This window comes from Leptonychotes weddellii, chromosome 10, assembly GCF_054177405.1.
Source record: "Leptonychotes weddellii isolate Sample4059 chromosome 10, ASM5417740v2, whole genome shotgun sequence".
Lineage (NCBI taxonomy): Eukaryota > Metazoa > Chordata > Mammalia > Carnivora > Phocidae > Leptonychotes > Leptonychotes weddellii.
In genome coordinates this window covers 26,205,006-26,231,783 of record NC_138378.1, presented here as the reverse complement: position 1 = coordinate 26,231,783, position 26,778 = coordinate 26,205,006, and the positions used below count along the sequence as shown (strand labels likewise).

The 26,778-nt window shown below is 39.1% G+C and overlaps 1 protein-coding gene and 1 pseudogene across 4 annotated transcripts in view; one reads left to right on the top strand and one right to left on the bottom strand.

The window, feature by feature from the left end:
* Positions 1-26,778, bottom strand: part of PTPRA (protein tyrosine phosphatase receptor type A) — a 159,768-nt gene that overhangs the window by 78,596 nt on the left and 54,394 nt on the right. For 2 of the 4 annotated variants that reach the window (XM_081833100.1, XM_081833101.1), the window contains exons 1-2: positions 4,115-4,138; positions 2,979-3,056 (exon numbers count right to left, since the gene is read on the bottom strand). The exons of 1 other annotated variant lie outside the window; for it this stretch is intronic. In XM_081833100.1, the coding sequence (XP_081689226.1) occupies positions 2,979-3,056; positions 4,115-4,123 (87 nt within the window). In that variant the 5' untranslated portion in view covers positions 4,124-4,138. Of the gene's footprint in view, positions 1-2,978; positions 3,057-4,114; positions 4,139-26,778 lie in introns of those variants that run through there. One more of the 4 variants, XM_081833102.1, reaches the window with a different exon arrangement.
* LOC115940581 (small nucleolar RNA SNORA70) lies at positions 20,744-20,869 on the top strand (annotated as a pseudogene).

The window sequence follows — 26,778 nt, the reverse complement described above, 5'->3', positions numbered from 1 at the left end:
GCCTGGGTGGCTCAGTTGGTTAAGCGACTGCCTTCGGCTCAGGTCATGATCCTGGAGTCCCGGGATCGAGTCCCGCATCGGGCTCCCTGCTCGGCAGGGAGTCTGCTTCTCCCTCTGACCCTCCTCCCTCTCATGCTCTCTGTCTCTCATTCTCTCTGTCTCAAATAAATAAATAAAAAATCTTAAAAAAAAAAAAAAAAACAATTAAAAACCTAAACTATGGTGGGAAAAAAATCAGAACAATGCTTGCCTGGGAAAGAGATGGAAGATTTACTGGAAAGGAACATGAGGGTACCTTCCTGGACAACAGTAATATCCCTTATTTTGACAAGGAAATGCATTTGTGTATTTGCACATAAATTTCACCTCTGAAAACGATTCTACCCATGGATGAGTGTCATAAATGATATGCATGCTTAAGTATTTGGGAAGAAGTGTACTGATATAAGCACTTGTTTGAAATACATTAAAAACAGTATGAATGATGGATGAACACAGGGACAGTGGACAGATACATGATAAAACAAGTAGAATAAAATGTTAATTATAGAGTCTAGGTGGTGGGGATGGATATAAAATTCTCTCAATTTTTCTCTATATTTGAAATTTTTTATAATAAAAGGCGGATAAAATAATCAGTTCAGGGAGAACTGGCATATTATGGTATTGAATTTTATACTCTTCGGACAGTATTTTCCTCATTTACTTTTTTTTTTGATGTTCTTCAAAGTATTAACTGTACTTATTCTATTTTTTGTCCTATTCATGTCTTCCTGCATTAATTCCTGGTTATATTATGCTGCCACTGTGAATGAAATCTTTTTAATTTCAGCTATGAGTATAACTGACGTATAAGATATTTAAAGTGTACATCATGGGGATTTGATATACATACACAATGTGAAAGGATCCCCCCTATCTAGTTAATTAACACATTCATCATCTTACATCTTATTTTTGGTGAGAATGTTTAAATCCTACTCTTAACAAATTTAAATTATACAATACAGTGTTATTAACTATAGTCACCATGTTTTACATTAGATCCTCAGACCTTATTCATCTTCTAGCTGAAATGAATGGAATCTTTTAATGTAGTCTATTAAAATACTGCTTTTGTTATATATGAAGGACACTGGCCTACTTCTCTTTCATAAACTACTCCAAAAAAAATAATATACATGCTCATTAAAAGAAATACAGAGGGATAGAAAGCAAAACATAGGTCTCATTCACCTCCTGCCCGTCCATTTCCCAAAAGTAATCACTCAATACTTTCTTCTATATTTTTAGAAATTTTCTATGCTATACCAGAATATAACTATACATTTTTTAAAAAAATCTATAAAAAGGGTCATATTACACATACTACCTACAGCTTGCATTTTTACTTAATAAATCCTGGACATCTTCCATATCAATACATCTAGCTACCTTTCTTTTCAGTGGTTACACAGTGTTTCACCGTGTCTATATATCAATTCTTTATATATATATATATATATCAATTCTTTTAGCCAGTCTTTCTGTTTGCTTTTGTTAAGTAAGAGTTAATTGTATATGATTTCTTCCTCTGTCACATACATCATTTTTGATTAGGCAAGACTGGCCTGAGTAAAGACAGAATTACATATTTCAGGAAAACCAAGATAATGGAAGAAACTCAAATTTATACATTGTTCATTTTTCAAAAAGCACTTGTGAATCATAATCCTTTGGTTAACTGTAAGTTAAAGAATAACTGAGCAGGGAGGCTCTGGGAGATGAGTCATGAAGTCTGGGCAGTTCCCCGATTTATCAGACACAATGGCACACACATTGTGTTTTCCCTCCTATTCTACCACACCCAGAAAAAGGGTCAATATACAGTCCTTATTTCATCACAAAAGCATTTCTTAGTTAAAAAAAAAAATTGGGGGGCGCCTGGGTGGCTCAGATGGTTAAGCGTCTGCCTTCGGCTCAGGTCATGATCTCAGGGTCCTGGGATCAAGTCCCACATCGGGCTCCTTGCTTAGCGAGGAGCCTGCTTCTCCCTCTGCCTGCCACTCCCCCTGCTTGTACTCTCCCACTCTCTCTCTCTCTGGCAAAAAGATAAATACAATCTTTAATTAAAAAAAAAAAAATGGTTCCACTGCACATACATTAGGGTGCTCAGTCAGGAAAGTTTAACATTCTAACAACAGAGGAAAACCAAGATGCCACTGACAATACTTAAAAGCCCTAGGATATATGACAAATGAAATTCTAAAAAACTATAACTGCTGTTTTCCTGATTATGAGGGTCTAAGCGCATTTCCTAAATGTTCTTAAAATTCAAATTCAGTGTACATCTGAGACATTCTCTCTATGGAAACGTGTGGAGGCTCTGCACTCAGTGGTGAAGACATGGATGGCAGGCAGTGCTCACTAGCTATTAAATCACGTACACTTCCCCTCAGGTCTCAAAGTCCCATGTGCACTGCACACTCTGTATGCCTCCTCTCACTTAACCCTCCCCAACCCTATGATGCTGATACTGGTGTTACTGCAACTTACAGTGCTGTGTACCTTTGGGGGTGGGGGTGTTCCTCTGGAACTATAGAAATCTTGGATGTTAACTTTATAAGCAGTCAATTATAGATCCTTACATGCATTTCAGGGCTAAATTATTCCAGATATACAACTTGCACCATTACAGGCATACTGAATATCTGCTAGAGAAAAGATTACTTTGGCTTTAGGCTAAAGAGAAACACTCCTTGCCCAAACATACACTCCCTGTCACTGGACCCTGAGAGGTCCCGAAAGACATGTCATCCTCTCCTAAGAGGAAGAAGGAAGAAAACTGGGTGCTAATACTAGGGAAGAACACGCCCCTTTCTAAGTTAGTTGCGGACAACTGACTAAATTCTGGCCAAGGAGTTATAAGCTAAACTGTATGATGAGATTTCTAGGAAGGTGGTTTTAAAGGGAAGGAAGGGGTTGCCCCCGCCACTCACCCCATTCCTTCCTCCTGTAATCTGGAATTTAGATGTGATCATTGGAGCCCCGGCAGCCTTTATGGACCCTGAAGTGACCTAAGGATAGCAGAATAGAGAGCTAGAAAGAAATCAAGTTCTCTGATGACACTAACTGCAATACCAGTCTTGCTTATTTTTATTTCATATATATGAGAAAGAAAAAAACCTATTTTATTTTCTGATCTATACAACTAACTCCAATCCTGATACAGCTAGTTATAAGGAATAAGAAGACGAACTCTTAATATTATGACTTGTGATGATCTAGGAATGGGAATGAAGGTGTTCTGGAATGTATTTTTCTCAGCCCTCTTGCTAGTAAGTACAATGCTGCATTCATTTGCTAAAGAAAAAATATTTCAAGGAATCAATATTGTGAAGCCCCCACCAGCAAAGGAAAGCTCAGCCAATCTGCACATTGCCAAGAGTGTAGACTTTGGCTGTGATAGCTTCCATTAAGAAAATATCTATTCCAAGTTAAGCATTCAATATTCAATACATTAGCACTAATAAAATGTGATCAAGTGTCAGGTACAAATTATCTCAATATTTGGCACTTTATCTCCGTTAAATCTCATAGCAACTCTATAAATTACATACTCTTCTTAACTCCCATTTTGCAGATAAAGAAATTGAAAGATGATCACATAGCTGTTAAATTGTGTAAGGAGAATTCAAATCCAGGGCTACCTGACTTCTCTTCACAAATCTTATCATGATCTGTTCTTTTAAAACTGTAAAGACTAGGGGCACCTGGGTGGCTCAGTTCATTAGATGACGGACTCTTGGTTTTGGCTCAGGTCTTGATCTTGGGGTCATGTGTTCAAGTCCTGCATTGGGCTCCTTGCTCAGTGAGGAAATCTGCTTAAGACTCTCTCTCCTTCTGCCCCTCCCCCCACAATAGATAACTGTATCTTAAAAAAAAAAGCGTAAAGACAAATGTAGAAACAGATAAATCTTCCTAATGCCAACTAAAACTGATTATTATTTCCATTTTATATATTTCTAAGCAAAGGGGCAGTGAATGTTTTAAATGTGCTCACATTAATCAATCACTGATTTTCAGATATTCAATATATTATGACTGTTCAAGTACTAGTCTTAAGTAAACTCACCTCTTTCATGGAGATGAAGCTCTCGGGGAGAAAGATATGTATTCCACTCTCAGTCTTACTGAGGATGTCTCTCAGGTGTGGGAGAAACAAAGAAGTGGCAGCTAGGACTGTTAAGCTCTGCCCAGGCCTTCTCCTAGAGCTGTTCAGGTTCTCTGATTTGAGTAAAAGGCACCTAGAAGGAGGATTCAATTCCTTCAGCTAATTGTTCACTCAATCAACATTATATTATTTATTATTAAGAACAAAAACTATTTCTGCAACTACAATCCTTGGTTGCCGCTATGTGCTTGGCACTAGTACCAGGCATTCTATATACTTTAATGCATTTAATCCTCACAACCACCTGATGAGTTAGATATCCTTTTTCCATTCTACAGATGAAGAATCTTAAGATCACAGAGGTTAAGGAATTTCCTCAAGGCCACATACCTATTGAGTGGCTATTAGGATTCCAAATCAAGGCTTTTAAAAACTCAAAAGCTCATGTCCTTGCCTTCACGCTTTACCTAATGTTGGGAATACCACCAGACAGATTAGATATGGACACTGTCATCCAGTAGTTCCCTCGCCAGTAGTGAGGCACAGTTTGTTCACACTCTTAATTATCACCTGCCATAAATAATGTTAGCTGATTAACATTAAGGTGGTGAAACTGCAGACCAGAGAAAGAATTTTCAGGGGAGGTAATGCTTGAGCTGAACTTGGGAGGATAAAGAGTAGTGAGCTAAGAAAATGGTCAGAAACAGTCCTTCAAGTGAGAGGACTTGGAGGCCTGAATAAACCTATCTGGTTCCAGGAATGGCAAAGAGCTGGGTAAGGGCATCAAGCAGGACCTCAGTAAGTATGCATTAAATGAATGTGAAAATGACAGACCTGAAAGACTGGGGTCTGTGAGGATATGTGGAAGTACTGCAGGCAGTGAGGTGACCAGAAGCAGTGATCAGATCCTGAAGGGGCTTATATGCCACAATAAAAAGTTTTTAAAGATTTATTTATTTGAGAGAGAGTGTGTGCGTGTATATGTGGGCATGTTGGCACACAGATTGGGTAGGGGGCAGAGGAAGAGGATCTCAAGCCAACTCGGGGCCGAGCACAGAGCCTGACACGGGGCTCGATCCCACGACCCTGAGATCATGACCCCAGCTGAAACCAAGAGCCGGCTGCTCAACTGACTGAGCCAACCAGGTGCCCCCACAATAAAAAGTTCTGATCTTGCACTGAACACACTAAGGAACCACCAAAGGCTTTAGCACAAAGAGAATGACTGGAATAATTTGGATTTCAGAAAAAATGACAGCAGGGTGGAGGATCAACTAACTGGTGGGGTTTGAGGTTAGGAGGGCCACTGATTGAAGCCTTCAAGAGTAATCTAGCCAATAAACCAGGAGGACCTCAGGGCAGGGCAGGAGTATCTAGAGACTCTGATAAGAGGATTTACAGGGCATGACATTGTGATTTATAAGAAATACACATAAATGTAGAGACTTGATGAATCACACTGTTGTATACCTGAAATTAATGTAACATTGTGTGTCAAATATACTTCAATAAAAAATATATATATATATTTGGTCATTCAGATGACCAAAATATATTTCTCAGATATATTTGATCTTCATTCACAGTTCCTGGCTCACAGCTCCCAAACCCTTAAAATGTCCTGAGAGACAAGAACAAGGAGGATCTTTTGTTGTATATTGTCTCTTGCCCTCAGTTCCTAAAAATGCTTCACAGCCATAAAGGTGAAATGTGTGTTTTATAATTCATAATAAAGTCTTTCCACCATAACTGGGTTTATATTAATGAAGGTGACTTTTGCAAAGCACCTAAGAATGGAGACTGGTTGTGAGGGGGACCAACCATGAATAGAAAGTTGGAACTTTCAGTCCCACCCTGATTTCTTGGGAAGAGCAGCTAGAGGTAGAATCAATCACCAATGACCGATGAATTAATCAACTGTGCCCATGTAATGAAGTCTCTATAAAAAACAAAAAAGAAGGGGGTTCAGAGAGCTTCCACACTGGGAAACTAGAATACTTCCATTTGCCACGCTGCCAAGCCCCAAGTTCCACAACGAAAGAAGCTCCTTTGCTTGGGACTTCGTCAATGTTATCTTTTCATCCGGCTGTTGATTTGTATCTTGTAATATCTTTTGTAATACATCAATTATCTAGTGAGTAAACAGGTTTTCCTGAGTATTGTGAGCTGTTATGGTAAATTAATCAAGCCCAAGGTCCTGGGAACCTTTGATTTACAGCCAGTTGGTCAGAAGTAGAGGTAATAACCTGGCCTTGTGACTGGCATCCTGAGTTGGAGGGGGGTCAGTGGAACCACCAATTGGTAGCCGGTCGTCTGAACCAGAGGGAGGTCCTATGGGACTGAGCCCTTTACCTGTGGAATCTGATTCTATCTCTGAGTAGATAGTGTCAGAATTGGGTTGAATTCTTGAACACAATGCTGGTGTACAAAAATTGTTTGCTGGTGTGGCAAAGCGAGACACACACACACACACATTGAACTGGATCCAGGAACCCTTTCACAAGGGTAGAACTGAAGACTTAACAATGAGATGCCAGAGGTAAGGAGGGTCGACTTAGGTGAATCGTAATGCTATAAGCAGGAGGATGACCACTCTGGGGACGTGACATACCATGGAGAAGGCGATAAGCTTAGTTCTGAACATGGAGAATGCACATGACGTATCTACATGGGGCAGGGGTGCGCGGTATGAGGGTGGGAGAAGGGGCAGAATGGCAGACAAGCAATGACAGAGCAGCTGCCACGGAAGTCAGGCAGTAAGCCAAAGAAAGGAATAAGACAGCTGTAAGAGTGACGAAAGCAGCAATGAGAGAGCCAGGCAAGAGACATCTGACAAGCGCAGGAGGCAGGAGTAGGTGGGTTTGGATGAGTAGAAAACTGATATATGCCATCAAGAGAGGGTGGGGTAGGAACAGCACACTGAATACTTGCCAGGGAGAGAAAAGAGCTTGAAAACCTGCTGAAGGCTTCTGAAGAAGGCCTAGTACACCAGAAATCAACTTTCATTACTATAGGTCTTCTCTTAAGGCAATGTGGCACAGAGGTCCAAAACAAAGGGAAAAGGACCCCCCTTCCCCAAAATTAGCAAAAGTCTGAAACCCTGAAGAGATGCTCACTTCCACTGATGAAATTCAGAACTACCAAAGGTATAAAAAAGATTAAGTTACACCTAAGGCAAGATTAAGTTTTGGGGCATGGAGAGAGATGAGCCTGGAGGCAAGGAAGTCAATCAGATTACTTCAATAAACAAATTAGTTTGGTATAAATTTATATTGCAGATTGATTAAGACAAAGAAGAATGTGGAAAAGTATTTGCTCTGTTTAAGCACACCTTAGAATAAATTAATGGATATATGAAACCAAAGTATAGTACAGTTACATGCATAAAATAACAAAAACAAACCAGGGGCAATTTTGAAAAGGAAGAATAAAATGGGAGAAATCCATTTACCCAATGTTAAGACTTAGTATACAGATACCATAGTTAAGACAGTGTGGTATTAGCAAAGGGATAAATTACAGACCTATGAAATAAAACAAAACCAGAAACAAACACACACAAATATACCCAAATATTTTTGACAAGGATGCAAAAATGGAGGAAGGACAGCCTTTTCAACAAATGGTGCTGGGAAAACTGGATACTGTATCCACATGCAAAAAAATGAAGTTGGTTCCCTAACACCTAGCCTTTGAACAATGGTTCAAAGACCATTAGGTCTTTGAAAATGGATCAAAGACCTAAACATAAGGGCTAACACTGTAAAATTCTTAGAAGAAAATATGGGGGGGGGGGAGCTCCATGGCACTGGATTTGGCAATGCTTTTTAAAATATGGCACTAGAAGCACAGTTCAACAAAACAAAAAAACAGGTAAGCTGGACTTCATCAAAATTAAAAACAGCTGTGCATCAATCAAGGATCACTATCAAAAGAATAAAAAGAAAACCAACAGATGGGAGAAAACGTGTGCAAATCACCTGATAAGGAATTGAAAATCAGAATATATAAAGAACTCCTACAACTCAACAACCAAAGAAGCCAACCCGATTAAAAAATGGGCAAAGGACATGAACAGACATTTCTCCAGGGAAGAAAAATGGCCAATAAAAATACAAAAAGATGCTCAAATCACTAATCCTTAGGGAAATGCAAGTCAAAACCATAAGGAGACACCACTTCCATGCCCATGAGAATGGCTATTACTTAAAAGAAAAAAAAAGAGAAAGATAAAAAGGGGAAAATAACATGTGTTGACAAGGATGTGGAGAAACTGGAAACCTGTACACTGTCGGTGGAAATGTAAAATGGTGCAGTCACTGTGGAAAACAGTAAGGTGATTACTCAAAAAAAAAATACAGAATTACCATATGATAGAGCAATTCTACTTCTGGGTATATACCCCAAAGACCTGAAAGCAGGAACTCACACAGATATTTTGTACACCAATGTTTATGGCAGCATTATTCACAACAGCCAAAAGGTAGAAGCAACCTAACTATCCACTGACAGAAGAATGGATAAACAAGATGTGGTATATACATACACTGGAGTATTCAGCCTTAAAAAGAAAATTCTGACATATGCTACCATATGGATGACCCGTGAAGACACAATAATAAATGAAATAAAACCAGTTGCAAAAGGACAAATATCGTGTGATTTCATTTATATTAAGAGTATGGTCTGGGGCGCCTGGGTGGCTCAGTCGTTAAGTGTCTGCCTTCAGCTCAGGTCATGATCCCAGGGTCCTGGGTTCGAGCCCCACATCGGGCTCCCTGCTCAGCAGGAAGCCTGCTTCTCCCTCTCCTACTCCCCTGCTTGTGTTCCCTCTCTCACTGTGTCTCTCTCTGTCAAATAAATAAATAAAATCTTTAAAAAAAAGAATATGGTCAAATTCATACAGACAGAAAGCAGAATAGTGGTTACCAGGGGTTGTTGGGGGGGGCAGGGAGGGGAGAATGTGAAGAGTTGCTCAATAGGTACAGAATTTCAGTTTTGCAGGATAAAAAGTTTTAGAGATGGACAGTGATAATGGTTACCCAACAATGTGAGGAACTTAATGCCGTACTATACACTTAAAAAGGGTTAAAATGGTAAATTTTATGTTATATAGACAACAATAAGAAAATAAGCAACCCAATAAAATAACAAGAAAAAAATCTGAAGATACATTTTCACCAAAGAAGATATATGTAAGGCAAACAAGCACATGAAATATGTTACAAATCATTAATCATTATGGAAATGCAGAATAAAACGCAAAATACCACACTAAAGTGGCTAAAATTAAAAGACTGATAATATCAAGTATTGTCAAGGATATGAAGAAATCACAACCCTCACACTGCTCATGGGAATGTAAAATGGTATAACCTGTTTGAAAAATCATTTGTCAGTTTCTTAAAAAGTTAACCATAAACCTGCCATACAATCCAACCATTCCACTCTTGGGTATTTATCCAAGAAGAATGTACGTTCATACAAAAGCTTGTACACTAATGTTCACAGAAGCTTTATTTGTAATAGTTGAAAACTGGAAACAACCCCAAAGTCCATCAGTATATCAGTAAACAAATTTTGTTATATCCATGTAAGAGAATATCACTCAGCAATAAAAATGAATGAACTATTGATATACACAACAACATGGATGAATCTCAAAATAATTATGCTAAGAAACAAAAGAGTAAATACTTGTTTTAAAACACAGGTTTTATTATTATTCAGTTATGACGAGACCAACAAATCAGATGACTGCCACTGAAAAGACAGTTTGTTATTCAAAATTCCCGAGAAGGTGGCATGCACGCCATACAGGGGCCACATGAAGCACCAGGGTTGGTTAGGAAGCAGGGGGAGTAAGGAGACAACATGAGTAAGAACAGTTATTCGGCTATTGTGGCTTCTGCAGGAAGAAACAGGCAGAGGCGAGGCAAAGCAAAAAGGTTAGGATTAGCTAATCTGAATAAACTCTGGGTTTAGAGGCTATCTCTAATTGCCTGGTACCTGGCCTGGGGGTGAATGGGCAGATAGTGACCTAGAATGTGAAAGCCCTATAAAGGAGGAGGTGGTTGGGGTATGGGATCTGAATTGGCTGGTTTGCATATGAAAGGCACACTAGCAGGTGAGCTGTTTATGATCTCTAGAAATTGGCTAACCCTGAGAGGGGCAGTCTCTTTAGGGTAAGGGAGGCCCTAGATGTCAAAGCATCAAAAACAAATAGTTAATACAATAATGCCTTATTTCATTTATATAAATCCCTAGCAAATACAAGCTAATCTAGAGCGACAGAAACGGATCAGTAGTTGCTTAGGGACAGAGGAGTGGGCATCAGCAAGAGGGAGGATTACAAAGGGGCACAAGAAAAATTCGGAGGATGATGGATATGTTCACACTCTCGACTGTGGTGATGGTTTCACCACATACATATGTCAAAACTTAATAAATTTTATACTTTAGGGTGCCTGGGTGGCTCAGTTGGTTAAGCGACTGCCTTCGGCTCAGGTCATTATCCTGGAGTCCCGGGATCGAGTCCCGCATCGGGCTCCCTGCTCAGCAGGGAGTCTGCCTCTCTCTCTGACCCTCCCCCCTTCTCATGCTCTCTATCTCATTCTCTCTCTCAAATAAATAAATAAAATCTTTAAATAAATAAATAAATAAATAAATTTTATACTTTAAATGTGTATACAGTTTATTGTATGTCAATTATAAAGCTGTTTAAAATTATAGAAATAATCAATACAGAAAATATACAATAAAAATTTTAAAAAGGCCAAAGGATGGTTCTTTGACAAATTAACAAAATAGATAAAAAGAGAAGGCACAAATATTATAAGAAATGGAAATAACTACAAATATAGCAGATGAAAACTGAGCCTATTATCAACAACTACAGGCAAATAATTTTGAAAACTTAAAGAAATGGACAAATCTCTAGAAAAACGGAACTTAAAATTAGCTTAGAAATAAAAAACCTGGGTGCCTGGGTGGCTCAGATGGTTAAGTGTGTGCCTTTGGCTCAGGTCATGATCCCAGGGTCCTCAGATCGAGTCCCGCATCGGGCTCCCTGCTCAGCAGGGAGCCTGCTTCTCCCTCTACCTCTCTCTCTCTCTGATAATAAATAAATAAAATCTTAAAAAAAAAAAGAAATAAAAAACCTGAATGTTCTTATAACTGTTAAAGAAGCTGAATCACAAGTTAAAGTTTTCCTCACAAAGAAAACACTATGCCAAGATGATAGATGAGAAAAAAAAGAGGGAATAATGTCCAATTCGTTCTAAGAGGTAAGTGAAACTTGGCACTAAAACAAAAACATTACAAGAAAATAAATTACAGTCCCTCTTCCACTCAATAACAACATAGATTCAAAAATCTTAAACAAATTACTAACAAATTGAATCTGGTATATAAAAAAGACAAACCACAATCAATCTGAGTTTATCCAAAGTGTACAAATATGTGTGGATATAAAATCTATAATAAAGAAGAAAGATCATATAATCATTTCAATTGTTGTAGAGGAAATACTGGATAAAAACACATGAATTTATGATTTTTAAAAACCCCTCTGAATTAGGAACAGAAGACTTCCTTCACATGATAAAACAGTTCCTGTTTTAAAACAACAACCCTAACACTGTGCAGCTATCATCTTCAGTAAGGAAACATTGAAAGCATTCCCTTTAAAATTAGGAATATGACAAGAAGACCCATTATCACTTCTACTATTCAATAATTTATGAGAGGGGCACCTGGGTGGCACAGTCAGTTAAGTGTCTGACTTTTGGTTTTGGCTCAGGTTATGATCTCAGAGTCCTCAGACTGAGCCCCACCTTGGGCTCCGTGCTCAGTGTGGAGTCTGCTTGAGATTCTCTCTCCCTTTCCCTCTGCCTCTCCTGCTCATGCCCTCTCTCTAAAATAAATAAATAAATCTTTAAAAAAAATTTATGACAGGTCCTAGCCTCAGCAATAAGAAATAGAATCATAAAAATTAGATAGGATACAGGGGCACCTGGGTGGCTCAGTTGGTTAGTCCGACTCTTGATTTCATCTCAGGTCATGATCTCGGGGTTGTGAGATCCAGTCCTGTGTTGGGCTCCATGCTCCTCACAAAGTCCACTTGAGATTCTCTCTCTCTCCCTCTCCCTCTGCCCCCCCACTTATGTGCATGCTCTCTTTCTAAATAAATAAAAATTAAAAAAATTAGATAGGATATGATTTTTTTTGCAGGAAATACAATCGTTTACACAGAAAACCCACAACAACCTACAGGCAAATCCTAAGAAACAATGGGGGGTTGGGTACCAAGTTGACTAGAGAAAGGATTTTTATCCCTAGCAAAACTAGCCACTGATTTGCACTGGGAAAGGGTTTGTTAGGTTAAGAGAGAACTAATCAAATGTAAATGCTAAGGAGGACTTAGTGGGAAGGAAAAGAAGGTAGAAGAGATAAGAGAAAGAATGGAAAATTGAAGGAGTTTCAATCTGTCATCTTTGAGATTTCCTGTGAAGAATGCAGCAAAGTCAAAGGCTAAAAAAGAGGGGAAGACAGTGGGATAAAGTTGTAAGAGAAGTGTTAAGATTAACACTGCTGCTGCAGAAAATGGCAGGAAATCAAAGAAAAGGGCCCAGCTGAGATGAGACCCACTTTTCAAGAATTCTTTTTTGGGGGGCGCCCGGGTGGCTCAGTCGTTAAACGTCTGCCTTCGGCTCAGGTCATGATCCCAGGGTCCTGGGATCGAGCCCCACGTCAGGCTGGCTCCCTGCTCCGTGGGAAGCCTGCTTCTCCCTCTCCCACTCGCCCTGCTTGTGTTCCCTCTTTGGCTGTGTCTCTCTGTCAAATAAATAAAATAACATAAAATAAAATAACATAACATAAATAAAATAAAATAAATAAAAAAGAATTCTTTTTTGGAAAATTCTCTAAGCAGTAATGGTTTGGAAAACCCAGAATTAAGGTTTGCTGGCTGAATGTAACAGAACTATAAGCAATAGGGTTGAGTACTGGCAAGAAAATAGCTGAACTGCTGAACCAGAGTCTATCTTTTATAGGAATGGTTGGTAGATACTAAAGATGATTCAAAAAAATAAAGGATTAAAGTGACTAAAAATTCAGAAGATGTCAGAGAATATCTTATAGTGGCAACAACAGGTAAACTGGAAGGCCCCAAGAGACTAATTTCACCAGGATCATTTGGAATCTATTACAATTGACAGGTTATATAGTCCTTGAAAAATCAGTAAGTATTGTTAACCCTATATATAGTTTCCTTGAGATGTAGGAGTCTCAACACCAGCACAATGCAAATCATTTACTACCCCCAGATTATGCCACAAGCAGCTTGCTAAATACCCCTCCATAATTCCATGTTTACTTTCTTCCTCTACTCTTGTAGGCAAAACTTATTTAAGCCTGCAGTGCTGATTCTCTCCTTTAAAAAAAAATTGTAGATTTGAAGCAGTCATCAGCCTCCTATCCAACTGATTAAACAGAAATTATCTAGAGGCAAATTTTATATAAAAATAATTTTTATCTCTGACAAATAAAATCTTTAAAAGGGGGGGGGGCACCTGGGTGGCTCAGTTGGTTAAGCATCTACCTTCGGCTCAGGTCATGATTCTGGGGTCCTGGGATCAAGTCCTGCATCGGGCTCCTTGCTCAGTAGGGAACCTGCTTCTCCCTTTGCCTGCCGCTCCCTCTGCTTGTGCGCTCTAACAAATAAATAAAATCTTTAAAAAAAATAATTTTAATATAGACATTTAAATTTTGGCCTACAAACTTGGCAAAAATTAGGCTGCCAAGTCAGTGTATGAGATACTGGCAGACACTAATTTCTATGCTGTGACACTAATCAATACTGAAATCTCTTATCTGGAAGGAGGACTGTTCATATACTCAGTGTCTGCAAAGGGTCCCTACTGAGCTACACATGGTGCAGTGTGTACTCTACGAAAGAGTCCAGGAGACAGGCGTTGCAGGGGGAGGGTAGTTTAATTCTTTCACAATGCCTGCAGAGAGTCTGGGAGTGATGAAAGCCTAGAAAACTCATGAAAGGCCCTTTTATAACCAGGGTGAATGTGGTGCACAATAGCAAAGTCAGATGACCTACTTAAAGCTTTGCATTTACTGACGAGAATTAATTCTCATTCCACGTTAGTCTCTTTCTAGAAAAAGAAAGCCTTACATAATGGTTGGAAAGTTAAGATACAGGGAGTATAACTCAGTTACTAAGTTCCAATCTTTCCCTCTCAAATATCAGCTCAAGACCTACAGTCTGTGGCCAGAAATAGAATATACTTCATAAGGCTCTGAGAGGTATACTCTTGTTTACCTCAGAATAACAATGTGTTCCCTGACTGCTGGACTTTGAGGAAATTTAAGTTCTATAATCCATCAATCAGATCAGAAGTTGGGGCTAATAATATTATGAGAGGAATCTCTTCCTGGACTTTATACAAAGCAAATGGATGGTAGACCTGTCCTGTAAAGCAAGGACCGCCTAAGTTCCTTCAAAGTGGGGAACCAATCATTTGCTCATTTGTTCAACTAAGTTCCTTGTCCTGTACCACACAAGGATGGAGAGAGAAAAGCTCCTGCCCTTGAGGAGCTCACATCTCAAGTGTTTTCTTACCTACCTTTCTCATGTTACCCAAAATATTTCAGGTTCGTCAGTAGAACTCATATCATCCAGGAGGTAGATAAAAATGGTCTTTCTTCATTTTGATTCATTTACTCTCTTTCCTTTAAATAGAGGGCAAGATGGAAAATTCTTACCTCATTCTTCTCTTCTATGATTAATTCCCCATTAAAAAAATTTCTCTGATCTGTTTTAATTTTGTTAAATCAACAGGCACTTAAAGAATGCCTACTGCATGTGCTAAACTGTGTAAACACTTGTGAGGAATATGAAGAAACATGACATGGTCTCTCTCCTCACGTACTCCTTTCATTACTTCCCATCTCACTTCCATGTGGTATCCTCACCTTCCTCCCTTCCCTCCATCCGTTTTGCTTTGAATGAATAATCAGGTAACTAGTGCAAGATCACAGTGCTAGGGTGCCTGGGTGGCTCAGTTGGTTAAGCATCTGCCTTTGGCTCAGGTCATGATCTTGGGAGTCCCTGGATCAAGTCCTACGTCAGGCTTCCTGCTCATGGGGGAGTCTGCTTCTCCCTCTGCCCTTCACCCCACTCTTCTCTCATTCTCTCAAATAAAATCTTAAAAAAGAAAAAAAATCACAGAGCTAGATCTAGAGCCTAAATTCATCAACTCCTAATTCACTAATCTTCTGAAGGAAATTGGGAGAAAAATGGTGGGGGATAGGGGACATCTCCCAGAACTCATTAATATAATTCTGAATTAATCTCAACTACAGCCCCTGCCCCTACCCCCACTTTCTGGGGTGTTATTCAGTCTTTATATTGGCAATTGCTTCTGTCTGGGAGCTTCTGGTCTCAGTTCTTTCAACATCAGTCAGGTCTCAGCTTAAACCAAACCTGCTGAAGTTAGTTATGGTAGGACCATTTTCATATCCTCCCCACTCCAAATATTCACTACCACAGCAACCTTTTCATTGTTTTCACAGAACTTGATTGTATATACATTTATCTGTCATTTAATCAAAACTCTGTCTCCAGTGTAGATTAAAGACCATGCCTGCTCAGCTCACAGAACCTACCTAGCACTAGCAAAGTGCCCCACACATAATAGATATCCCAGACAGTGGACTAAAGTAGGGACTAAACTCCTATTTAAAAGAATCTCAAGCCCTAAAACTGGATTAAAATGATTCAAGACCTCTAGGAAAGGCCAGAAACAAATGTAAATCCTCTCTAAAAAAAGATATCATCCTAAGCCTCAAATTATTTTTACAAACAATTTAAAAAATACCATGTCTGGTCCATGAGGAAATAACATGAGAATCAGTAGAAAATAGCCAAGAGTAGTACCATAGCATTAAGAATTTCAGCCAAGAATTAACACCATTGTTAAAAAAAGGGGGGGGGGGCAGAACTAAAAAAAAAAAAAAAAAAGACCAAACAGAAATTCTCAAACTGAGAAAATACAATAGCTGACATAAACATCTCGACAGATGGATTTAAGAACAGATAAAATACAGCTGAAGAGAGAATTAGTGAAACGGAAGTATCTATGATAAAGGAAAGGGAGGCAAAAGGATAAAAAATACAAGAGATGGTAAGAGATATAGAGAATACAATGAGATGATTTATTCTACAATTTGAGTCCCAGATAAAAGGAATAAGAGAAATAAGACAGAAGAAATACTTGAAGAGACAGAGGCTAAAAATTCTCCAAAACTGACAAAAGACATCAAGCCATAGATTCAAGAAATCCTAAGAACCTCAAGCAGATAAATAAAATCTGTGTCTTTATATACCACAGTAATATTTCTGAAAACCAAAGAATTAAAAAAAAATTTTTTTTAAGCAGTCAGAAGGAAAAAAAAGGCTGTGGCGGATTGTTAAAGATGGCTATAAAAATTCTGCACATACCTTTTGTAACAAGAAACTAGTACTCCTATCAAAAGACAGAGCTTATTTCCCCACCCCTTGATTTGAGCTGGCCTTGTGACTTGCTTGAACCAAGAAAATGCAGCAGAAGTGATGGTATAACTTCCAAGTTGACACCTCAAGAGACCTTGCAGCTTCCATTTTGCTCTCTGGGAACACTGTTGCCATAATATGAAGCAGCCCTGGCTACGTAAAAAGCCCTGACCTTTTTACATACAGAGGTCCAGCAGACAGCCAACACCAACTGCCAGACATGTGCTTGAGTCAGTCCCAGATTAACCAGGAGCTGACTACAGCTGCACAAATGACTGTAGTCAAGACCACAGAGGAACCAAACAGCTAACCCAACATAGTTTACTGATTCAAAGAATGGTAAGCTAATTAGATGGTTGTTGTTTTACACTACTTTTAATGTCTTCTGCAACAAAAAATAGACAATAATAGAGCACCTGGGTGGCTTAGTAGGTTAAGCATCCTACTCATAATTTCAGCTCAGGTCATGATCTCATGGGTGGGCAGACTGAGCCCAGATTTCAGGCTCTGTGTTCAGCAGAGTCTGCTTGAGATTCTCTCCCTCCACCACACTCTGGAGTGCAGGCATGTGTACTCTCTCTCAAAAATACATAAATAAATCTTAGAAAAAGAGAAAAAAGAAAAATAGACAACAATAGAAAATAGATATGTAAACATTTTCTTCAGGGAAAAATATCAGATTAAATATCTGATCCTAGTACTCAAGTATTGTTAACTTTACATCACAGGAGTTAAGTTACAAGTTACCAAGTAGAAAAGTAAACATCTAAGGACTTTGCATCCTCTCCTAGGGAAAAGGTTAGTGACTTTTGGTTGTATGCAGGGTAGTTATACGATGTTGGGTGGAAGCATGACCTTGTTATTGTCTTTATTCAGAGATTAAGTATGGTTTAAGGAGATGCATATAGGTGCCAAGTTGGTCAAACATTAGTCTGATGTTTCTGTGAAGGTATTTTTGGACAAGATTTACATTTAAACTAGTGCAGACTGTCCTTCATAATATGGGCAGGCGTATCCAATCAATTGACGGTGTGAACAAAAGACTGTTCCTCCCTCAAGCCAGAGAAAATTCTCCAGCAGACTTGTCTTTGAACTTAACTTTTTCTTGAGTCTCCAGCCTGCTAGAGGTTTACTTCAGAAATGTAACCATGGGCTATTAAGGAACATATTAATAAAAATCCTCATTAAAATAATTCAAAATATTAAAAGTCACATGATTACCCTGATGGATGCCAAAAAAGCTACTTGTAAAACTCCTGATTTTTTTTTTTTAAATGCATTCATTAGGGAAAAAAATTTATTGAGCATTTACTATGTCAGGTCCTGCTCCTGGTACTAGAAATGAAATAGTAACAAGCAAAACCTATTAAATCCCTACCTTCATGAAACTTACAGTCTAAGAACAAAAAACCAACATTAAACAAATGGACAAATGTGACAAGTGATAGGAGAATTACAGGACTCAAAGAACCTATAAGTAGAAATTTGACCTAGTAAAAAAGCTCAGTCAAGGACTCCCTAAAGCAGTGATTCCTGAACTGGAATGTGAAAAATAAATAGGAGTTAAACAGGAAAGGAGGATAGGAAACTCAGTTCTAGGTAGTGGTCTCAGAAATGGTGGGAGCAGGGCCTGAAAGAAGCCACTGTAACTGGAGCATGAAGAGCATGGTGCCAGAGAAGCCTGGAGATGTATGCGGAACAGGACCATAAAAGGAGGATTTTTCTTTGTCCTACAAGCATTCAGAAGCCTTTGAAGAGTGGAAGCAAGAGGGAATGAGCACTCTGGCTAGGTACAGAGGACAGAGTACAGGATGTAAGTATAAGTAGCCCAGTTAGATTAAGGCTACTGGCAGGGATGTAAAAGCATTACAAGCAGGGAGATATTTAGGAGGTAAACTGAACAGGCACTGATAGTGGATTTGCTCTTGGGGCAAGGGAGAGAGAGGTCTTGAGTGCTACCCCTCTTAGGTTTCTCGTTTACCTAGCAGGTGCATTCAACAAGTCAGGGAATGGAGGAAAAAAACCATACTTGTGAGGGAATGTTCTCAGGAATCCTTAGACACCAGAAACAAAATAACCTTCCAGCTGAAAATATTATCTCAGCCTAATGGCCAACAACATACTGAAAGGCAGTATGCACTGAAATCAATTATCACTAAAGGAAAATAAGAAAAGCACGTTGGCTATCACCACTATGGTTTACTGATCTTCAAAAGGCTGGCATATGGTCTCTGTTGCAACTACCCACTTCTGCTGCTGTGCCATGAAAGCAGCCATGGACGATATGATAAGTATAAATGTGACTCTGTTCCAATAATACTTTATATATGAATACTGAAATTTGAATTTAATATAACTTATATTTAATATAATTTTCATGTATTTTTTTTGAGGTTTTCCCAACCATTTAAAAATGTAAAACCCATTCTGAGCTCATATGTCATACACAAAAAGGCAGAAGGCTAAATATGGGAGGCAGGCCATAGTAGGCTGACTTCTGTTCTAGAAGTTCTAGCTAAAAGGATGAGAAAAGAAAACAAAATGAGATGTAATCATTAGGGAAAATTCTCCCCAAAACTTAACTGCAGATGAAAGACTGTGCACTTAGAAAAAAGTACATAGGTAAAAAACTAATATTCTTAAACTAATGTACTAATGTTCATAATTTAAAACTGAAATGGGGTCTTCTAGGCCAGGACAATATGGAATATGCATCTCTCCCCTACTTCAACAACAAAAAGCACCCCAGAGAAAATTCATGAAGCAACTGAAAGAAGATTCTGAAAAGGGGAAAAAAGAAGGTGGACTGGCTAGGGACCATGGAAATAAAGACTGACCCAACAGGAAGTTTCCTACTTTTTGTTTGATTTGGTTTGGTTTGACTTCTAATATGTCCTAGGCTGAGCTCTGGAGAGGCCCAGAACCTGAAAACAGTAATGAGCACAATCAAAAAAATGCCAAGAAAAGACTGGCTTTTACAGACAAAGGACCAGGAAAAGGGCAGCTCAGCCAAGACAAAAACATTTTGACCATACATGTCCTACTTCAGGCAAACAACAACAAAAAAAGTGGTGCCCACCTCCCTCTCCTCACTAGGCACTGTAGCCCAGAAACTGTGGGCAGAGTTCGGTCTTCCAATCTTGCATTAACGTCCTGCGTTAATGAGGCAGCAGCACCTTTCCCCACCCCGGTACTGTAGCTAGGGAGAAAGGGAGATGTAGGCTCCCCGCTGAGCAAGGAGTCCAATGTGGGGCTTGATTCCAGGACCCTGGGATCTTGACCTGAGCCGTAGGCGGATGTTTAACCGACTGAGCCACCCAGGCACCCCCTGAAAAGGATTTTAAAGCAGCTGTTATCAAAATTCTCCAACAAGAAAATTTAAACACTCAGCAAACAGAATATATAAAGAGTACCAAATGGAAATTTTAAAACTAAAAAATACAATACAATGAAATACAATTGAAAAACCCACTGGACAGGCTCAACAGCAGAATGGAAGTGACAGAGGAAACAATCAATGAACTTAAAAACAGATCAATAAAAAATATCCAATCTGTACAAAAAAGACAGATTAAAAAGAAATGAAGAGAGCCTTAGAGTACTATAGGACAATAATAAAGATCGAACATTTGTGTCAGAGTCCCAAGAATGAGAGAAGAGTACACTCCAAACTTAAAAACATAATAGCATTTACAATCACTCCCCCAAATAGGAAATACGTAAGTATAAATCTAACAAGACATGTTTACGATTTATATGCTAAAAATTATAAAACACTGATGAAAGAAATCAAATTATACCTAAATAAATGGAGATACATACTGTGTTCATGTTTCAGAAAACTCAACATTAATGCAACTGTCAATTCTCCCCAAAATGATCTAAAGGTTTAACACAATACCTGTCAAAATCAAAGCAGGTTTGGTTTTTTTTTTGTTTTTTGGTAGTTCCTGACAAGTGTATTCTAAAATTTATATGGAAAGGCAAAGGAACTAGAATAAAACAATATTGAAAAATAAATTTAGAGGAATCATGCTATCCAATTTTAAGACTATTTGTCTACAGTGCCATGGCTGCAAACAGTAGCCTCCTTGGTAGCGTATGCAGCCTGTTGATTGTATGGGTTGCCCTAAGGGACCTTGGAGACAGCTCTTCCAGTGGACACTGAGGTCTGACCTCATGCTATCTCCAATCTAGGCTGCAGACGGGTATGTGGGGTGCCTTTGGAAAGCCCCAGGGCACAGTAGCCAGGGTCCACATTGGCCAAGTCATCATGTCCAACCGTACCAAGCTGCAGAACAAGGAGCATGTGATTGAGGCCCTACGCAGGGCCAAGTTCAAGTTCCCTGGCCGCCAGAAGATCCACATTTCCAAGAAGTGGGGCTTTACTAAGTTTAATGCAGATGAATTTGAAGACATGGTGGCTGAAAAGCGGCTTATCCCAGATGGCTGTGGGGTCAAATACATCCCTAATCGTGGCCCCTTGGACAAATGGAGGGCTCTGCACTCATGAGAACCTCGGCACTGCCCCCTCCCGACTCATGCCCACCAATAAAACCTACTTCCTGTAAAAAAAAAAAAAAAAAAAAAGACTATTTGTCTACAGTAATCAAGACTGTATGGTACTGAAGAAGGGATAGACACAGATCAATAGAACAGGATAGAGAGTCCACAAATAAGACTCACAAGTATGCTTAATTGATTTTTTTTTTTTTTACAAAGATACAAAAGCCATTCAATGGAGGAAGGAATTCAATGGGCCTGGAACAACTGGACTTCAACAAGCAAAGACAAAAAAGAACCTTGACTAAAATCTCATAATTTATGTAAAAAGTAACTCAAAATGGATACTAGAAATAAATATAAAATGTAAAACTTAAAAATTTTAGAAGAAAATCTCTGAGACCTAAGGTTAGGTGAAGAGTTCTTAGACATGACACCAAAGAAAGACCTATAAAAGAAGAAATTCATAAATTGGACTTCATCAAAATTAAAAACCAGACCTATGAAAGACTAAAGGAACATAAAAAGACAAGACACAGAGTGGGAGAAAGTATTAGCAAAACACATATCCAACAAAGAACTTTTATCCAGAAAGTATAATTAATTCTCTAAACTCAACAGCCAAGAAAACAAAGAATCTTTTTATTTTTTATTTTAATTTTTTTTAAAGCTTTGCTACTCCTTTACTTGACACTTTCTTTCTTTCTTTTTTTAGATTTTATTTATTTATTTGACAGAGAAAGAGCGAGAGCAGGAACACAAGCAGGGGGAGTGGGAGAGGGAGAAGCAGGCCTCCTGCTGAGCAGGGAGCCCGATGTGGGGCTCGATCCCAGGACCCTGGGATCATGACCTGAGCCGAAGGCAGACGCTTAACGACTGAGCCACCCAGGCGCCCTCTTTCTTTTTTTTTTTAAGATTTTATTTATTTATTTATTTATTTATTTGAAAGAGAGAGAGAGAGCACAAGCAGGGGGAGGGGCAGAGGGAGAAGCAGGCTCCCGGGTGAGCAGAGAGCCGACATGGGGCTCTATCCCTGGACCCTGGGATGACCTGAGCCAAAGGCAGACGTTTAACCAACTGAGCCACCCAGGCGCCCCCCCTCCCTTTTTAAAGCTTTGCTACTCCTTTACTTGACACTTTTTTTAAAGATTTTATTTATTTATTTGACAGAGAGAGAGCAAGAGCAGGAACACAAGCAGGGAGAGTGGGAGAGGGAGAAGCAGGCTTCCCGCTGAGCAGGGAGCCCAATGTGGGGCTCGATCCCAGGACCCTAGGATCATGATCTGAGCCAAGGCAGACACTTAACGACTGAGCCACCCAGGCACCCCTATTTTTTTTTTTTAAGATTTATTTATTTTCGAGAGAGGGAGCAAGTTGGGGAGGGTGGAGGGAGAGAATCTTCAAGCAGACTTCCCACTGAGCGCAGAGTCTGATGGGGGCTCCATCTCACCATCCATGAGATCATGACCTGAGCAGAAACCAAGAATCAGACACTTAACCAACTGCGCCACTCAGGCGCCCCACAAACAATCTCTTTAGAAAATGAGCAAAACAGGGCGCCTGGGTGGCTCAGTGGTTAAGTGTCTGCCTTCAGCTCAGGTCATGGTCCCAGGGTCCTGGGATCGAGCCCCACATCGGGCTCCCTGCTCTGCGGGAAGCCTGCTTCTCCCTCTCCCACTCTCCCTGCTTGTGTTCCCTCTCTTGCTATGTCTCTGTAAAATAAATAAAATCTTTAAAAAATAAAAATAAAAAAAGAAAATGAGCAAAACAACAAAAGGACATTTCACTGAAAAATATATTCAGATGCTAAATATGGACATAAGATATTCACCATCATTAGCCATCAGGGAAATGCAAAGTAAAGCCAGGATGAGATACTGCTACATACCTATTAGAATGACTAAAAATTTAAAAAATGGTAACAATGCCAAATGCTAGTAAGGATACAGAGAAACTGAATCTCTCATATAATATTAGTGGGAATGTAAAATGTTACATACAGCCAGTCTGGAAAAAACTTCGGCAGTTTCTTTAAAAAACTAAACACTTAGAGGCACCTGGGTGGCTCAGTTGGTTGAACCTCTGCCTTCAGCTCAGGTCATGATCCCAGGGTCCTGGGATTGAGCACTGCATGGGGCTTCCTGCTTAGCGGGGAGCCTGCTTCTCCCTCTCTCCCCTGCTCGTGCTCGATCTCTCAAATAAATAAAATCTTTAAAAACAAAAACCAAAAAAACTAAACACTCACTTACTTACCAGCAATGGCACTTCTGGGCATTTACCCCAGAGAAATGGGAAACATATCCACACAAAAAACATGTACATGAATGTTTATAACGGTCTTTTCGTTAATAGCTCCAAACTGGAAGCAACACAAATGTCCTTCAACAAGCAGATGGATCAGTTGTGGTACATCCATACAATGGAATACTACACTGAGCTGTAAAAAAAAAAACAAAAAAAGAACAAACCACTGATACTTAACAAAAACTTGGGTGGATCTCAAAGGCATTATGCTAAGTGAAAAATTTTTAAAGGCTACATACTGCATAATTCCATTTAAATGCCACTCACTAAATGAAAAACTTACAGTGATAAGTTGACAAGTTTTAAGATTGAGGAGAGGATGAGTATGGGGAAAGGAGGAGCATGAGGGATTTTTTCTTTGTGGTGATAGAACAGTTCTGTATCCTGATTGTTATGTGGTTATACAATTCTACGTATGTGGGCGCCTGGGTGGCTCAGTCGTTAAGCGTCTGCCTTTGGCTCAGGTCATGATCCCAGTGTCCTGGGATCGAGCCCCGCATCGGGCTTCCCGCTGCTCAGCGGGAAGCCTGCTTCTCTCTCTCCCTCACCCACTCCCCCTGCTTGTGTTCCCTCTCTCGCTGTGTCTCTGTCGAAAAAATAAATAAAATCTTTAAAAAACAAAAAAAACAAAAAAACCCCCACAATTCTACATATGTAATAAAATTTCCAAAGCAGTATACACCAAAAACATACATACATACGGGTAAAATTTGGCAAAAAATCCAAAATAAGGTCTGTTTTTTAGTTAATAGTATTATACCTATATCAATTTCCTGCTTTTGAAAATATACTGTGGTTATTTATGTAAGATGTTATTACTGGAGCATACTGGATGATGTGTAATGGGAATCTGTAGTATTTTGCAGCTTTTGAGTCTTAAATTATTTTAAAATTAAAAAGTGAAAAAAAGAAAAGGGTGCCTGGGTGGCACAGTCAGTTAAGCATCTGACTCCTGGTTTTGACTCAGGTCATGATCTCGGGGTCCTGGGATCAAGCCCCATGCAGACTCTGCTTGAGATTCTCTCTCCCTCTTCCTCTGCCGCTCTCAATTGTGCTGTCTCTCTCTCTCTAAAATAAATCTTAAAAAAAAAAAAAAAAGAAAAAACTGTAAATATACAGTTAAGTGTAGTCTAGGCATTGTTTTAAAACAAATAAAAGGTACTTGTACTATGAGATGTTACATAATTAACTTCATTAAAACTCTCTGGTAATGGTGCAGAAACAGATTAACAAGCAAGAAAATTTATATACCCAAGTATTCCATAGATGATAAGGAATTTCAAATCAGGGAAAATGAAAGGATTACTTAATAAACAGTACTAGGAAAATCGCTAAACTAATTGAGCAAAAAGTAAATTAGCTCATTTCATTCAGTATTCCAAAAAAACATGTTCCAAATGGTTTAAAGTTAAGTATAAACTATAAAACATCTTGAAGAAAACATTTGCAGATATTTGTCTGTTCTTGAGGTACAGTAGCACTTTCTAAACATAAACAGAGAAACTGAGTAACTTCAAATACAAAAAATGTTTAAACTCCTATATGTCAACAAAACATCATAAATAAAATTTAAATCAAAGTAAGAAACTAGGAAAAGCATTTTCAAAATGTTACAGACAAAGAGCTAAATAATCTTATTAAAGTGTTTACAAATCAGTAAGTACAAACACATCCATGGAAGAATGGACAAAAAGCACGAATAGGCAATTCATAAAAATGTGAAATTATAATGATAAATTTTAAAAAGCCATCTTTACTAATAACAAAAAAGCAAATTAATGCAATCAGGGTTTTTTTTTTTTCACCTCTCAAATTGGCACATATTCATATAAATGATAACTCTTTTTTAAGATTTGACTGACAGAGAGAGAGAGAGGGAGAGAGCATGAGCACAAGTAGCTAGAGTGGCAGGCAAAGAAGGAGTAGCAGGCTCCCTGCTGAGCAAAGAGGCCAATGTGGGCTAGATCCAGGCTCCAGGGATCATGACCTGAGCCGAAGGCAAATGCTTAACCAACTGGCCACCCAGGCGCCCCAAAAGTGATTAACACTTAAATGTTCATAAGCTACAGGGAAATGAACCTCAAGGTATACTGCTATAATCTCTGACATGTGTCTGTTCTACTCATTTGGCACTTAGTCTATAATGCTATGTGCTATATGATAGTTTAGTTTTTTATATATATGATCTAGCTCCTCAATAAGACCAGAAACCTCCAGGCAGGAATTTTCTTACTTTGTTGTTTTCCCAACACTAAAATAAAAACCTACACATAACAGGTATCCAAACTGTTAGTTAATGATATTAATGAAAATTATAAAAACTTCTGAACCATTTAAGAGAGGAGCAAACAAAAGTATATACCTCTGTTACAGACTGAATGTTTGTGTCTCCCTCCCAAATTCTCATATTGAAGCTCTAATCCCCAGTATGATTATGTGGAGGCAGGGCCTTCAGGAGGTAATTAGGGTTATATTAGATCATGGGGGTGAGGCTCTCATGATAGGATTAGTGGCCTTAGAAGAAGAGGAAGAGAGATCTCTCTGCCCTCACCCCTCCCCTGCCCCCCATGCAACAAAGAAAGGCCATATGAGGATACACCAAGAAGTCAGGTCTCTGCAATCCGAGGAGAGTGTTCTTACCAGACATCAACTTATTAACACTTTGATCTTGGACTGCCAGGCTCTGGAACTGTGAGAAATAAATTTCAGTTGTTTAAGCCACCCAGTCTAGGTATTTTGTTATAGCAGCCTGAGCGGACGAAGACAATCTCCATCCCATAATTCCCTAATCTACAAAAAAGTGCCATCTTGATTTATGGATTATCCACACCATCTAGTTTCACCATTCCTGTCTCAGGCTGCCAACCATAACTCCAAAGTATCACACTCAGGGTCTCAGTGCAATGCAGAAAACATCCTTTCTTTGTCAGTTTCTAGCACAGTAGCTCAAAGCTCCCTCTGGACAGATGGCTTTAGTGATAAGAGGACATTGCCTCTCCCTTCTTCTCTACAGAGCCTCTATTCTCTCTGTTTAGACTAGAAGAAGAGATTTCCTCATCCTTTCAAAGACTATTAATCTCTGTGTCCATGATCCCATTTGAGATCTTTCCCCCTACAGTATGCCTTTCCTTCTGGTACCTTCAAACTTTCCTCTTCAGCTCTCATTTTCCTGTTTACAAATAGGTACAGATGTTCCGAATAGATTTTTAAAAATGCAAACACAATGACTGGCCCCATTTAACCCTACAGCATT